The 14,553-nt window shown below is 33.1% G+C and overlaps 2 protein-coding genes and 1 pseudogene across 2 annotated transcripts; 1 reads left to right on the forward strand and 2 right to left on the reverse strand.

Annotated features, from left to right (window-relative positions):
- Positions 1 to 1,064: 1,064 nt before the first annotated feature.
- Positions 1,065 to 3,532, reverse strand: LOC102585488 (cytochrome P450 CYP72A219-like). Its single transcript, XM_006348846.2, has 5 exons — positions 3,229 to 3,532; positions 2,691 to 2,911; positions 2,310 to 2,554; positions 1,819 to 2,203; positions 1,065 to 1,740 (listed from the first exon to the last, which is right to left on the reverse strand). The coding sequence occupies exons 1-5, from the start codon at positions 3,503 to 3,505 to the stop codon at positions 1,315 to 1,317; spliced, it is 1,554 nt and encodes a 517-aa protein (XP_006348908.1). The 5' UTR covers positions 3,506 to 3,532; the 3' UTR covers positions 1,065 to 1,314.
- A 1,638-nt stretch (positions 3,533 to 5,170) lies between these two features.
- On the reverse strand, positions 5,171 to 7,651 carry LOC102585155 (cytochrome P450 CYP72A219-like; annotated as a pseudogene).
- Positions 7,652 to 10,510: 2,859 nt separating this feature from the next.
- On the forward strand, positions 10,511 to 12,884 carry LOC102584840 (cytochrome P450 CYP72A219-like). The gene is made up of 5 exons (XM_006348845.1): positions 10,511 to 10,835; positions 11,104 to 11,324; positions 11,430 to 11,674; positions 11,785 to 12,169; positions 12,445 to 12,884. The coding sequence occupies exons 1-5, from the start codon at positions 10,559 to 10,561 to the stop codon at positions 12,868 to 12,870; spliced, it is 1,554 nt and encodes a 517-aa protein (XP_006348907.1). The 5' UTR covers positions 10,511 to 10,558; the 3' UTR covers positions 12,871 to 12,884.
- The last annotated feature ends 1,669 nt before the right edge of the window (positions 12,885 to 14,553 follow it).

Here is a 14,553-nt window from a genome sequence, read left to right on the forward strand (position 1 = left end):
GTCCCCCCCTATCCCCACCCCACCAGTGCCTCCAAACTTTTTTAAAGAAAAAATGTTAAATTTTTTTCACACCCTCCACCTCCACCATACCCCCACCCCATCCCAAATTCTTTTTTTCTTAAGAAATCAAAAAAAATTCAAAAAGAAAAGAAGTTAAATTCTTTTCACCCCCACCTTACCTCCACATGGACCCCCTACCCCCATCCCACCCCCAATTTTTTTCAAAAATCAAAATAATTCAAAAAAAAATTAAGTTAAAAAAATTTCACCTCTGCGTCCACCCCAGCACCAATTTTTTTTCAAAAGAATTCAAAAAAAAATAAAAAATTTCATCTCCCCTCCCCCACACCTCCACCAACCTTCATCTCCACCTCCACCCCCTAGTGTTCTTTTTTTTAAAGAAAATATGTGTGATCCATTTAAGTAAATATAAATTAAATGGATTCATTTCACCTTATATGGCTTGTAATTGGCACTCCTACTTTTCCATTGATTTATTTGTTCTTCGTCATCCAAAACATGAAGGCTAGACCTCCTCAAAGGCTCAAATTCTTATGTTGAAAAAATTACTTCGGATATACTCTCTCCATATCAAAATAAGTGTGTCGGTTTAGCTCATTTCACCCTGATTATAACATATAAAAGATGTAGTTTACTAAGTTACCTCTATTTATTATATGTTTCTTGAGAGTCGAGTACTATTAAGAAGTACTTTTTTAGTGCAACGGTGTAATTGGAAACAATTACTATGTTTTGTTTTGAATTCTAAAGCAACGGTGTAGTTCTTTGCTTGTTTTGATTCATTATAGCAGAGAATGGGATACAAACAATTGGTTTGTGAATTATTCCATAGAAGGGGTGATTATCAATACACATGTCGATTTCAATGGATTGATTCAATTGATTGCAATCACCTGAATATCGATATTTTCATTAATTCCTTGAAAATTTGTTATAAAATTGATAATGCATCACTGTCGATGTTGATATGTAACAATTTGGGATTGCGAGTATACATAGAATTCTTCAGAAAAAGATAACATTTAAAACTACCTGTTATACAGTTTAAGGCTTGACTTAGATCAATATAAACTCTTCATGAGAAAAGATGGATCAGTATACCAATTAGTTTAAACTAATTCACCCACAAAAGAGAAGTGAAAAAGAAAGTGAACAACAATGATAACATTTCAAAACTACAACGTTGAAATAGGATTAGAGCGATTTCAGCCATATCCAGACTTGTTTGGTAGTATTCGAACTAAAACACGGAGAACACAACACCATTGATCTTAAATATCAGCAACATCCATTTCAAAGTTTGCGCATAAGCAGAGGAGCACCATATTGTGGTTGAGTAGTAATTATTGCAACTGGAGCATGTGTATAAGACGGAGAGAGTTTGAAGGAGAACTTTTGTAGTATCATTGCAATTGCCATCTTTGCTTCCATCATTGCAAAGTTTTGTCCGATGCAAATTCGAGGTCCCCAACCAAATGGAATAAACGAGACCTGTCCTTTTGTTGCCTTTGACACTCCTTCACTGAATCTTTCTGGTTTGAATTCCTTCGCGTCTTCACCCCATAATTCCTTGTCATAATGAATTAACACTGTGGGTATAAAGAGTAGCACTCCAGATGGTAGACTCAGCTCCCCTAATTTGACTTCATGTTTGTTCCTTCTACGATATGTTGGTACTGGGGGGAATAGCCTTAACGTCTCGTGCAAGATCATTGTCATCTATGGAAAGAAAAATGTATTGCTTAAGTTGGGTTATTTTAAATTGTCTTACATAACGAACTTTCCGAAAGTACTTACAATTTTGAGGCGACTTAGACCTTCCAAATTTGGTTTTTCATTTCCGAAGACCTGCAAAACCTCCTCTCTGGCACGTACTTGCCACTCTGGATGTAGGCTCAACAAAATCATTGTCCACACGAGCAACACCGAAGTAGCCTCTTGTCCAGCAAAATAGAACAACTTGCACTCTTCAATCAACTCAATTGTTGTCATTCCGAATTCCTTGCTTCCATGTTGTTCAATTTCTTTCATATTGGATTCAAGTAATATGCCTAATAAGTCATTTTTACTAGTCTCCCCTGCTTCCATTGCCCTCAATCTTTTGTCAATGATACGCCTAATCGTTGTTTGAACTTGCTTTTCGATTGCCAGCATTCTTTTGTTCCTTTTAGTAGGCAAGAACCTAACAAAACAAATGTAAAAGTAAACAAGAAAAGTCATTTTAGTAGAAAGTAATGAACATGTGATTTTCCATATTATGTAGAAATTTCACAAATAAATCATTATACCTTGATCCTGGTATATAAACTGAACGAGTTATGTCAATTACATACTCAGCTTGTTCTTTCTGAAGTTCAAATACTATTCTCCCTTCTTCATAGCTACTCCCAAATGCGGTTCGAGAAATGACTTCACCTGTCATTAATTGAAGGTCTGGCCATACATCGAGCTCGACTGATGTTTCCTTTGGAACAATATCCTCCCATTTGCTAATCATTTCACTACAACTTTGATAAAACGCTGGCAACATATGCTGTACAAAACAAATTAATCGCCAAAACCAGTACTAGTTATCAGTAGTGGAGCTACATGTATTGAAGGGGCTTCAATTGAAAATTCGCCAATGTTCACTAAATTTAGTAGTAATAAGAATATGAAGTGAATATAACCTTTAACTTCTCAACATGGAAAGCAGGATTGATGATTTTTCTGTGTTTGGCCCATTTGTCTTCCTCAAGCAACGCAAGACCTATAGCCAATAACTTGGCAAATGGATTGGGATGAGCTTGCTTTTGGTACCCATAATTCTTTGTGAAAATCACTTTTACATGTTCAGGATCTGTGATTAACACTATTGGATATGGGCCCAGCCACACAAAAGAATTTTTACCTGAGAGTAATCCGTTCTCGATTAGGAAAAATATAAAAAAAAGAAGGGCTCTAATTTGATCTCAGCTGACAAGTAAGCACAAGTAAGACCGATTATCAACTATGAATTCAAAGGGCTCTAATTGCTTAGGTAATTGCATCAGTCAACTATAGTCTATAGAGCAGGGGCGGAACTACCATGGATCTGCCTCTAGGATGGAGCTAGGGTACTGAAAAGGGGTTCATCTAGACCTTCTTTATAGAAAAATTAAGCTACATATATACACGAACAGAAAAAAAATATTATTCTTTTAAAGACGAAGAATAAAAGAAACATACCATTTTTGTTGATGGAGTCAAGGAAAAAAGGGATGAGCCTTTGAGCTATATCATCATTAAAATTGATGGGCTTAGATCTAGCTTCATTGAGTTTATTTGTGAGTTCCTTCGAATCTCCGTAGAGTAATTTGTATGGATTTCCCTTTAGACCATTCTTTCTCAAGTATTTCTCAAGTTTCTTTGGCTTAAACCATGCCCAATTCAACACTTTCCATGTATATACCAACAAAATTGCAACACAAATTGCTGCTATGATTCTGTTGTAAGAAATCTCCATGAAATTAATAAGAGTCTTCTTTCTAGCTACTTTTTTTTACTTAGAAAAAAGAGGGGAAGTTAGCTAATTTTGTAACTTTTTAATAACATTGTTGAATACGCCTCCTCTCCATTTTCCCCATTTCTATCTTGGATCAGGGGCACATGACATACGTTAGATTTAATGACTAATATTTAATTGACCAAAGAAAATATCTAAGCATGATTTAGATGATAAATACATTGTATATTTAGTTCAAAAAATTATTGTAATCCCACAATCTTAGCAATAAATTATCTTGTCCATAAATATCATATATTACTAAAAGTGGGAAGAAACTAAGTCAAAAGTTGGATTACGAAAATACCCCTTACCTATTAATTTATTTACTTAAAATCATTTACAAAAAATATTTTTTCATTAAAATCAACTCCATAACTACACCTTTTCATTTTCATAACTTATATTCTAATAATATTCATTAATTTTGTGCCTTTAACTCACACATTATCATCTTAAATTAATATTATTTTCTACTTCTTTTTAGCTTCCATCAGTTAAAAGAACTTTTCATATTCTTTTACCTTCTATAAAATCAATAGTTTTATCCTTTGGGTCATTGTCAAATTATTATATGCTTTCTTTTTAAAAATACTCAATATTTGATGTATTTTTAGCACTTTCTGCAACAAAGCTATATTCTTTTTATATTAGTTTCTTAGACCTTTGTTTTGCTCTTAATAATTTTTGTTCTTTATTGTTCATTGCTTGCGTTTTCAGTCTTCAGACTTTGTTTTATATTATGCGACTTGTTTTGCTTGGTCATTTTTTGAAATTCTCGCATCTGCTCAATTGCTTCATTACCTTCTCTATCAATTTAAGAAATTTGTACTAATTAGTATAGAATCACGTGCACGCACGTGTTCGAGAACTAGTAGTCAAAAAAAAGAGAAGAAAGAAAGACGAATGTAATAGATTTATTTGTCTTCTTCATCCAAAACATGAAGGCAAGACTTATTCCTCAAAGGCACAAATTCCTATGTTGAAAACACTACTTCGAATATACTTTTTTCGTCTCAAAATAAGTGTTGATTTGGCTTGTTTCACGCTTATTAAGAAAAATAACAAATAAAAGGTATAGTTTACTAAGTTACCCTTATTTATTAGATGTTTTTTGAGAGTCGAGTACTATTAAGAAGAAGTAGTTCTTTAATTCAAGGGTGTAGTTGGAAACAATTACTATATTTTGTTTTCAATTCTAAAGCGATTCTTGTTTTGGAACAATTGTTTTTAGTTGCTAAAGCAACACTTATTTAGGGACGGAGGGAGTAAAAATTGAAGTCATATCTTCTTTAAATTAGATTGGAAGATTTGGAGATTGTGTTCTGTTCTATTTTCCAGTAGTTGTGGTCAGGGGCGGAGCCAAGTAAGGCTATCTGAATCCCCTTCCGTGAAAAATCTATTGTTTATGCATAGTTTTAAAAAAATTATATATAAATAGTAGATATGGAACCCCTTTGGCCTTCATGTATTTTTTATGTAATTAGATTTCGACCTTATGAAACAAACTTGGAGGACTGGGAGTGAACAATTTATATGCACAATTAAATGGAGTTTATATAGATTTTCGTTATACGGTTAAAGGCTTAACTTGGATCAATAGGAACCACTGATATAAACTCTTCATGAGACAAGATGGAGCATCATAACAAGTTTAAACTTATTCACCCACAAAAGAGAAGTGAAAAAGAAAGTGAACAACGACAATAACATTTCAAAACTACAACGTTGAAATTCGAAAAGAGTGACTTCAGCCATAGCCCAACTATTTAGTAGTATTCGATCCATTTCAAAGTTTGCGCATAAGCAGAGGAGCACCATACTGTGGATGAATAGTAATTATTGCAAATGGAGCATGTGTATAAGACGGAGAGAGTTCGAAGGAGAACTTTTGTAGTATCATTGCTATTGCCATTTTTGCTTCCATCATTGCAAAGTTTTGTCCAATGCAAATTCGGGGTCCCCAACCAAATGGAATAAACGAGACTTGTCCTTTTGTTACCTTTGACACTCCTTCACTGAATCTTTCTGGTTTGAATTCCTTCGCGTCTTCGCCCCATATTTCCTTGTCATAATGAATAAAGATTGCAGGTATAATGAGTATCACTCCAGCTGGTAGATACAGCTCCCCTAATTTAACTTCTTCTTTGTTCGTTCTACTAAATACTGGTAATGGGGGGAATAGCCTTAACGTCTCGTACAAGATCATTGTCACCTAAGGAAAAAAAAATGCATTGCATAAGTTGGAAGTAAAATTAGGTCACTTCTTAAAAAATTCAGGGGTCATGCCTTTCCGAGATATTTCAGGATCCCAGTCCGAACGATTTCACATTAATAGCTACTGGTTTTATCCTGATTTTATAGTTTTCTTGATCTTTGAAGTTTGATCTATGCAACGATCTTATGGAAAGTACTTACAATTTTGAGGCGACTTAGTCCTTCCAAATCTGGTTTTTCATTTCCGAAGACCTGCAAAACCTCCTCTCTGGCCCGTACTTGCCACTCTGGATGTAGGCACAACAAAATCATTGTCCACACGAGCAACACTGAAGTGGTCTCTTGTCCAGCAAAATAGAATAACTTGCACTCTTCAATCACTTCTGTTGTTGTCAATCCGAAACTTTGCTTCCGTGTTGTTCAATTTCTTTCATATTGGATTCAAGTAATATGCCTAATAAGTCATCTTTATTAGTCTCCCCTGCTTCCATTGCCCTCAATCTTTTGTCGATGATATGCCTAATCGTTGTTTGAACTTGCTTTTCGATTTCCAGCATTCTTTTGTTCCTTTTAGTAGGCAAGAACCTAACAAAACAAATTTAAAAGCAAACAAAGTAATGAACATGTGATTTTCCATATTATGAAGAATTCTCAAAAGTAAATTATTATACCTCGATCCTGGTATATAAATTGAACGACTTATGTCCATTATATGCTCAGCTTGTTCTTGCTGAAGTTCAAACACTATTCTCCCTTCTTCATAGCTACTACCAAATGCGGTTCGAGAAATAACCTCACTGGTCATTATTTGAAGGTCGGGCCATACATCGAGCTCGTATGATGTTTCCTTTGAAACAATATCCTCCCATTTGCTTATCATTTCACTACAACTCATATAAAATGCTGGCAACATATGCTGTACAAAACAAATGAAAATTAAAACAGAAAATTGAATTTTCTGTTTTTTTTTTGCCTAAATTCAATACAACAAAAAAGAAGCATATATAACCTTTAACTTCTCAACATGGAAAGCAGGATTGATGATTTTTCTGTGTTTTGCCCATTTGTCTTCCTCAACCAACACAAGACCTTGAGCCAATAACTTGGCAAATGGATTTGGATGAGTTTGCTTTTGGTACACATAATTCTTTGTCAAAATCTCCTTTACATGTTCAGGATTTGTGATCAACACTGTTGGATATGGGCCTAGCCACATGAAAGAACTTTTACCTGCCAGTAATCCGTTTTCGATTAGAAAAAAAAAGGCATAATACATAAATAAACACTCAATTTGATTTCAGCTGTCAAATAAGCACTCCAACTTTGAGGTTCAAATCTAGACACTTCAACTTGGTCTCAACTAGCAACTAAACACTCCAACTGATCTCTCCACTGTGTCTCGTAAACACCCAACACTAACGTGGCACATAAATTTTAGATAAACTAATCACATAGTGGAGACAAAGTTGAGGTGTTTAGATATGCATACTCAAAGTTGCAGTGTTTACTTTCCAACCGAATGAATAAAAGAAACATACCATTTTTGTTGATGGAGTCAAGGAAAAAAGGGATGAGCCTTTGAGTTATATCATCAGAGATATTGATAGGCTTAGACTTAGCTTCAACTATACTTTTTGTGAGTTCATTCAAATCTCCATAGAGTAACTTATATGGATTTCCCTTTAGGCCTCTTTGCCCTAAGAAATTCTCCAATTTTTTTGGCCTAAACCATGCCCAATTCAACACTCTCCATATATATACCAACAAAATTGCTACACAAATTGTTGCTATAATTGTGTTGTACAAAATCTCCATGAAATTTTATTTTTCTAGCTGTTTATTGTTACATAGAAAAAAGAGGGGAAAATAGCTAATTTACCTTTTTTTTAATTTGTTGTTTGTTGGACTAGATAAGGCCTAGCTTTTCTCTCTATAATATCGAAGGCAAAAACATCATTGTCCAGTACTAATAAAGTCCTTTGTCCAATCTGTTTGGATCCATTCAATTTTGTGGGATTCAATGATATTATCTAGGGATATTAATAAACGGGTTTCTTATTTATTTTCTCGTGTTCTAAAAAATAATATTAATTTAAAAGTATTTATATATAACGAAATATATCCCTTGTTATACTGGAAGAGGTATATTTGGATGGAAGCTATAATGGAAGGAGTATATTTGGACGAAAAGTATAACGGAAAGGGATATCTAGACTAAAAGTATAACGAGATTGGTATATTTGAACTCAAAGTATAGCAAAGAATATATTTAAATTATTTTTTATAGTACAAGTGTATATTCGGTTGTTTATCCGTATATATAGTCTAGAAAAATACTATGAGAGGTGGGGATGGGGCCGTAGGGATTGTGAGGATGAAGATAAGGTGTGCTGGAAGGTTTAGAAGACACAATCAATGTGGAATGTCACTTGTGATGCTTGTTTTTCCTACTTCTACTACAAAAGTCATATTTCAGCTCATTTTTACGTAACTTGTTTTCGTAGAGAAAATGTATTCCAAAATTTTGACCAATCAAAAATGAAAAAACTGAAATTCCTCCGTGCCGAACACACCCATATAAGTTTAAAAAAAGTGTTATTCCTCTTAATTTTACAAAACATTTTTTACGTCATAAGCTATTGAAGCCAATCACATTTGCTCATGGCATACAGCTCAGTAATAAGATGTTTACCCTACCATGAATCCAAAAAAATTGAATTTTATTATTTTAATTTCATTTTAAACAATATTAAAAATTATAAATAAAACGTTACAAACTTTATAAAAAAAAAATAAAGAAAACAAATTATCTACTTTTTAACAGAAATATTTTACAACCGTAAATGAAACAGCTCAAATCCGGATATTAGTAAATAAAGTTTTTAAAACAAAATCCAAGATAATGTATTGAAAACAAATGACACCAACTGATTCAAGAGATCAAGAGAATTAATTTTTATTTTTATAAGTAATAATATCACTATATGAAGTTAAGGAGTTTATGTCTTTCAAGAATACTACATTGAAAATAAGTAGTATCTAAAAACAAAAAAAGTAACTCTAAATTGTTATTAATTTTGCATGTATATGTATATATTTAAGAGCTCTCGTTAAAATTTGATTTTATGCTACTAATTTTATTAAAATGCGTTGAGAGTTTTAAAATCGGTGTTATGACTAAATTTTAAGAATAACATACTTGTCATCATTCGGCAAGTTTCAAAATTTCATTGAAACCATGCACATGACACAATCGGAGTGCCAATGATTATGAATAGTAATGAATATGAACTAGTAATGTCTAAGGTATAGAAGAGTTTAATGCTGGAAACAAGAAATCTTAATGATATGCATGAACTTGAGAGTATATTACTATCATACTATGTATTCTGTTGGTTAAGAATTGAATAGTTAAAAATTATCTTTATGAATATTTATTAATGCTAAGTTTGTATTCATTACCACTAAATAATAATAATAATGGATGCAATGGTATTATATAAATCTTCATCTAATTTTTCATATTATAGATATTTTATTTTATTTTTGGATTCTCTTCGTATTTTACAAGCCAATACTTGATAATATGAAGATGAGTTGTAACAACAAAATTCACAACGAGAAAATAATCAAAATTGATGCTCTTTTGTGGGTGAATTAGTTTAAACTTGTAATGATGCTCCATCTTGTTTCATGAAGAGTTTATATCAGTGGTTCCAATTAATCCAAGTTAAGCCTTTAACCATATAACAAAAATCTATATAAACTGCATTTAATTGTGCATATAAATTGTTCACTCCCAGTCCTGCAAGTTTGTTTCATAAGGTCGAAACCTAATTACATAAAAAATACACGAAGAAGCCAAAGGAGTTCAATATCTACTATTCATACATATTTGTTTTTTTAACTATGCATAAACAATAGATTTTTCACGGAAGGGGTTCAGAGAGCCTTACTTGGCTCCGCCCCTGACCACAACCACTGGAAAATAGAACACAACATAATCTCCAAATCTTCCAAGCTAATTTAAAGAAGGCATGACTTTAATTTTTAGTCTCACCGTCCCTAAATGGGTGTTGCTTTAGCAAACAAAATAAAAGAACAAGAATCGCTTTAGAATTCAGAACAAAAAATAGTAATTGTTTCCGAATACACCCTTGTAATAAAGAACTACTGCTACTTAATAGTACTCGACTCTCAAAAAACATATAATAAATAGGGGTAACTTAGCAAACTATACCTTTTATTTGTTATTTTTCTAATTTTCTTAATTAGCATGAAACAAGCCAAATGGACACACTTATTTTGAGACGTGAAACAAGCCAAATGGACACACTTATTTTGAGACGTGAAACAAGCCAAATGGACACACTTATTTTGAGACGAAAAACGTATATTGGGAGTAGTTTTTTCAACATAGGAATTTGTGCCTTTGAGGAATAAGTCCAGCCCTCGTGTTTTGGATGAAGAAGATAAATAAATCTATTACATTCGTCTTTTTTTTTTTGACTATATTTATGGACAAGATAATATATTCCTAAGATTGTGGGATTACAATAATTTTTTTAACTAAATATACAATGTATTTATCATCTAAATCATATTTTCTTTGGTCAATTAAATCTTAGTCATTAACTGTAACGTATGCCATGTGCCCCCATCCAAGAAATTGATTGGCGAAAATAGAGAGGAGTTGTATCCAACAATTAATGTTATTAAGAAGATATAAATTAGCTTACTTCCCCTCTTTTTTCTATGTAAAATAAAGTAGCTAGAAAGAAGACTCTTATTACTTTCATGGAGATTTCTTACAACAGAATTATAGAAGCAATTTGTGTTGCAATTTTGTTGGTATATACATGGAGAGTGTTGAATTGGGCATGGTTTAAGCCAAAGAAACTTGAAAAATACTTAAGAAAGAGTGGTCTTAAGGGAAATCCATACAAATTATTCTATGGTGATTTGAACGAACTCACAAATAAACTAAATGAAGCTAGATCTAAGCCCATCAATTTCTCTGATGATATAGCCCAAAGGCTCATCCCTTTTTTCCTTGACTCCATCTACAAAAATGGTATGTTTCTTTTATTCTTTGTCCTTAAAAGACTAACTTTTTTTCTCTTCTTGTATATGTACAATGTAATTAATTTTCTGTAAAGATGAACCCTTTTTCGATCGGTACCCTTGCTCCATCCTAGTGGCAGATCCGTGGTAACTCTAGAGACTACAGTTGACTGATGTCATTACCTAAGCAATTAGAGCCCTATGAATTCATAGTTGATAATTATATTATGCCTTTTTTTTTTATATATTTTTCCTAAGCGAGAACGGATTACTCTCAGGTAAAAGTTCTTTTGTGTGGCTTGGCCCATATCCAGCAGTGTTGATCACAGATCCTGAACATGTAAAAGAGATTTTCACAAAGAATTATGGGTATCAAAAGATAGCTCATCCCAATCCATTTGCCAAGTCATTCGCTAAAGGTCTTGCGTTTCTTGAGGAAGACAAATGGGCCAAACATAGAAAAATCATCAATCCTGCTTTCCATTTTGAGAACTTAAAGGTTATTTTTTTTACTTCATAGTCGTATTACTACTAAATTTAGCTAACATGAAGCTCTACTACTGATAACTAGTACTGGTTTTTGCGATTAATTTGTTTTGTACAGCATATGTTGCCAGCGTTTTATCAAAGTTGTAGTGAAATGATAAGCAAATGGGAGGATATTGTTCCAAAGGAAACATCAGTCGAGCTCGATGTATGGCCAGACCTTCAATTAATGACAGGTGAAGTCATTTCTCGAACCGCATTTGGGAGTAGCTATGAAGAAGGGAGAAAAGTATTTGAACTTCAGAAAGAACAAGCTGAGTATGTAATGGACATGACTCATTCAGTTTATATACCAGGATCTAGGTATAACGATTTATTTGTGAAATTTCTACATAATATGGAAAATCACATGTTCATTACTTTGTCCTAATTAAAATAACTTTTCTTGTTTGCTTTTACATTTGTTTTGTTAGGTTCTTGCCTACTAAAAGGAACAAAAGAATGAAGGAAATCGAAAAGCAAATCCAAACAACGATTAGGCGTATCATCAACAAAAGATTAAGGGCAATGGAAGCAGGGGAAACTAGTAAAAATGACTTATTAGGCATATTACTTGAATCCAATATGAAAGAAATTGAACAACACGGAAACAAGGATTTTGGAATGACAACAATTGAGTTGATTGAAGAGTGCAAGTTGTTCTATTTTGCTGGACAAGAGGGCAATTCAGTGTTGCTCATCTGGACGATGATTTTGTTGTGCCTACACCCAGAGTGGCAAGTACGTGCCAGAGAGGAGGTCTTGCAGGTCTTTGGAAATGAAAAAACAAATTTGGAAGGACTAAGTCGCCTCAATATTGTAAGTACTTTCCACAAGTTTGTTATGTAAGACAATTTTAAAATAGATCAAACTTCAAAGATGAAGAACACTTTAAAATTAGAGTAGCTGTTAAATCGTATTGCCCATGATTAATGCGAAATTATTCCAACTGAGATCAGATAGACCACATTTTCTATCGTTCTATTTCAGTCTCATAGGGGCAATTAATTAGTTAGAGACTACTAAAATATCTCGGAAAGGCATGACACCTAAATTTTACTTCCAACTTATGCAATACATTTTTCTTTCCTTAGGTGACAATGATCTTGAACGAGACATTAAGGCTATTCCCACCAGTAGCAACATTTCGTAGAAGGATTAAAGAAGAAGTCAAATTAGGGGACCTGAGTCTACCAGCTGGAGTGCAACTCTTCATACCCACAGTATTAATTCATTATGACAAGGAATTATGGGGTGAAGACGCGAAGGAATTCAAACCAGAAAGATTCAGTGAAGGAGTGTCAAAGGCAACAAAAGGAGAGGCCTCGTTTTTTCCATTTGGCCGGGGACCTCGAATTTGCATCGGACAAAACTTTGCAATGATGGAAGCAAAGATGGCAATAGCAATGATACTACAAAATTTCTCCTTCGAACTCTCTCCGTCTTATACACATGCTCCACTTGCAATAGTTTCTACTCAACCACAGTATGGTGCTCCTTTACTTATGCGCAAACTTTGAAATGGACGTTGCTGATATTTAAGATTAATGGTGTTGCGTTCTCCGTATTTCAGGTAGAATACTAATAAACTAGTCGGGATATGGCTGATATCGCTCTTTTCCTATTTCAACTTTGTAGGTTTCAAATGTTATTGTTGTTGTTCACTTGAATTAGTTTAAACTTGGTATACTGATCCATCTTTTATCATGAAGAGTTTATATCAGTGGTTCCTATTGATCTAAGCCAAGCCTAAAACAATATAACGGGAAATTTTAAAAGTTACCTTTTCTGAAGAATTCTATGTATACTCGCAATCCCTTATTGTTACATATCAACATCGGCAATATTGATGAAAATATTGATATTCAGATGATTTCAATCCTTTGGAATGGACATCTGTATTGATAATCACCCCTTCCATGGAATAATCCACAAACCAATTGTTTGTATCCCATTCTCTGCTATAATGAATCAAAATGAGCAAAGAATTACTCCGTTGCTTTGGAATTCAAAACAAAATATAGTAATTGGAAACAATTACACCGTTGCACTAAAAACGTAATCTCCCCCTTGGGAACATTCATCCTCGAATGAGATTCAAGGCATATTTTAAACGAAAAGAGTCTAACATGTGTGTGAGTCAATGAGGGAGTGAGTAAGCCCATAATTTGTAAGGAAGTTGATTAGTGAGATCCCCCTAAGGGGTGCACTGGCGACTGACCTTGATCATCTTAGAAGGGTTCTAGTGTGAGAATACGGTCTCGGAACGCTGCCACACTATCAAAAGTAGAATCACAATGTCAATATGGTTGTTTTGACACCAAAATTGCATTTTTCGGAGACGGGCCCAAAATCGCGTCTAAAATGGGACTCTAAAAAACATCTAATAAATAGAGATCACTTAGTTAACTATATCTATATTTAATTCTCCTCACATTTTTTTGACTTTTTTTTTGTTTCAATGACTAATTTAAATTTATTATTTTGATGGTCAAGTTTATTTATGTTTCACTATTTTTTTTGTAAAATTTATTATAGATGACCCATTTTTTTTTTTCAAATACAAAAACTAAATTACAATATTGCCGAAAAAGATAGTCTTAAATTATTAATATACCCACAAAAAAATTAGTCTTGAATTTTTTTTCTTTACACTAAGGAATGAAATAAAAAAATAAAATTAGAATAAGAAATAATCAAAGAAGTCAAAAACAATATGTATGAAAAAGATTAAAATATACCTTGAACTTTTCTAGAAGGATCATATAGGGTTGTTCAAAAACAAACCGAAAAAAGTTATTTGTTTATCAATATTGGGTTATTGGTTTAACGGTTTTGATAACGATTTTGATTTTTTTTGTAATCGGGTTATCGGTTCTTAACAGTTTGAGTGTTCTCTTAACGGGTTAACCGATAACCCGATAGTAAATTAGATAATTATATTTATACCATTTTGTATATAAAGTCCTTGACTTAGAGTTTGGTTTCCTACTTTTATTTATGGTTGTCTCAAATACTTGGTTATTCTACAATGTAAAAGTGCCTACTTTTGAGCAAGACGTAACTTGTGAACTCATGTGCATGGTTTATTTGGTTTTTCACCTTGTTTCTAAGTGATTTTCAATTGTTTTTTTTTTTGTGTCAAATCTTAATGGCTAAACCGATAACGATCAAAAACCGGTAAACCAATAACCAATAACCAA

This window comes from Solanum tuberosum, unplaced genomic scaffold (assembly GCF_000226075.1).
Source record: "Solanum tuberosum cultivar DM 1-3 516 R44 unplaced genomic scaffold, SolTub_3.0 scf00102, whole genome shotgun sequence".
In the NCBI taxonomy this organism is placed as follows: Eukaryota; Viridiplantae; Streptophyta; class Magnoliopsida; order Solanales; family Solanaceae; genus Solanum; species Solanum tuberosum.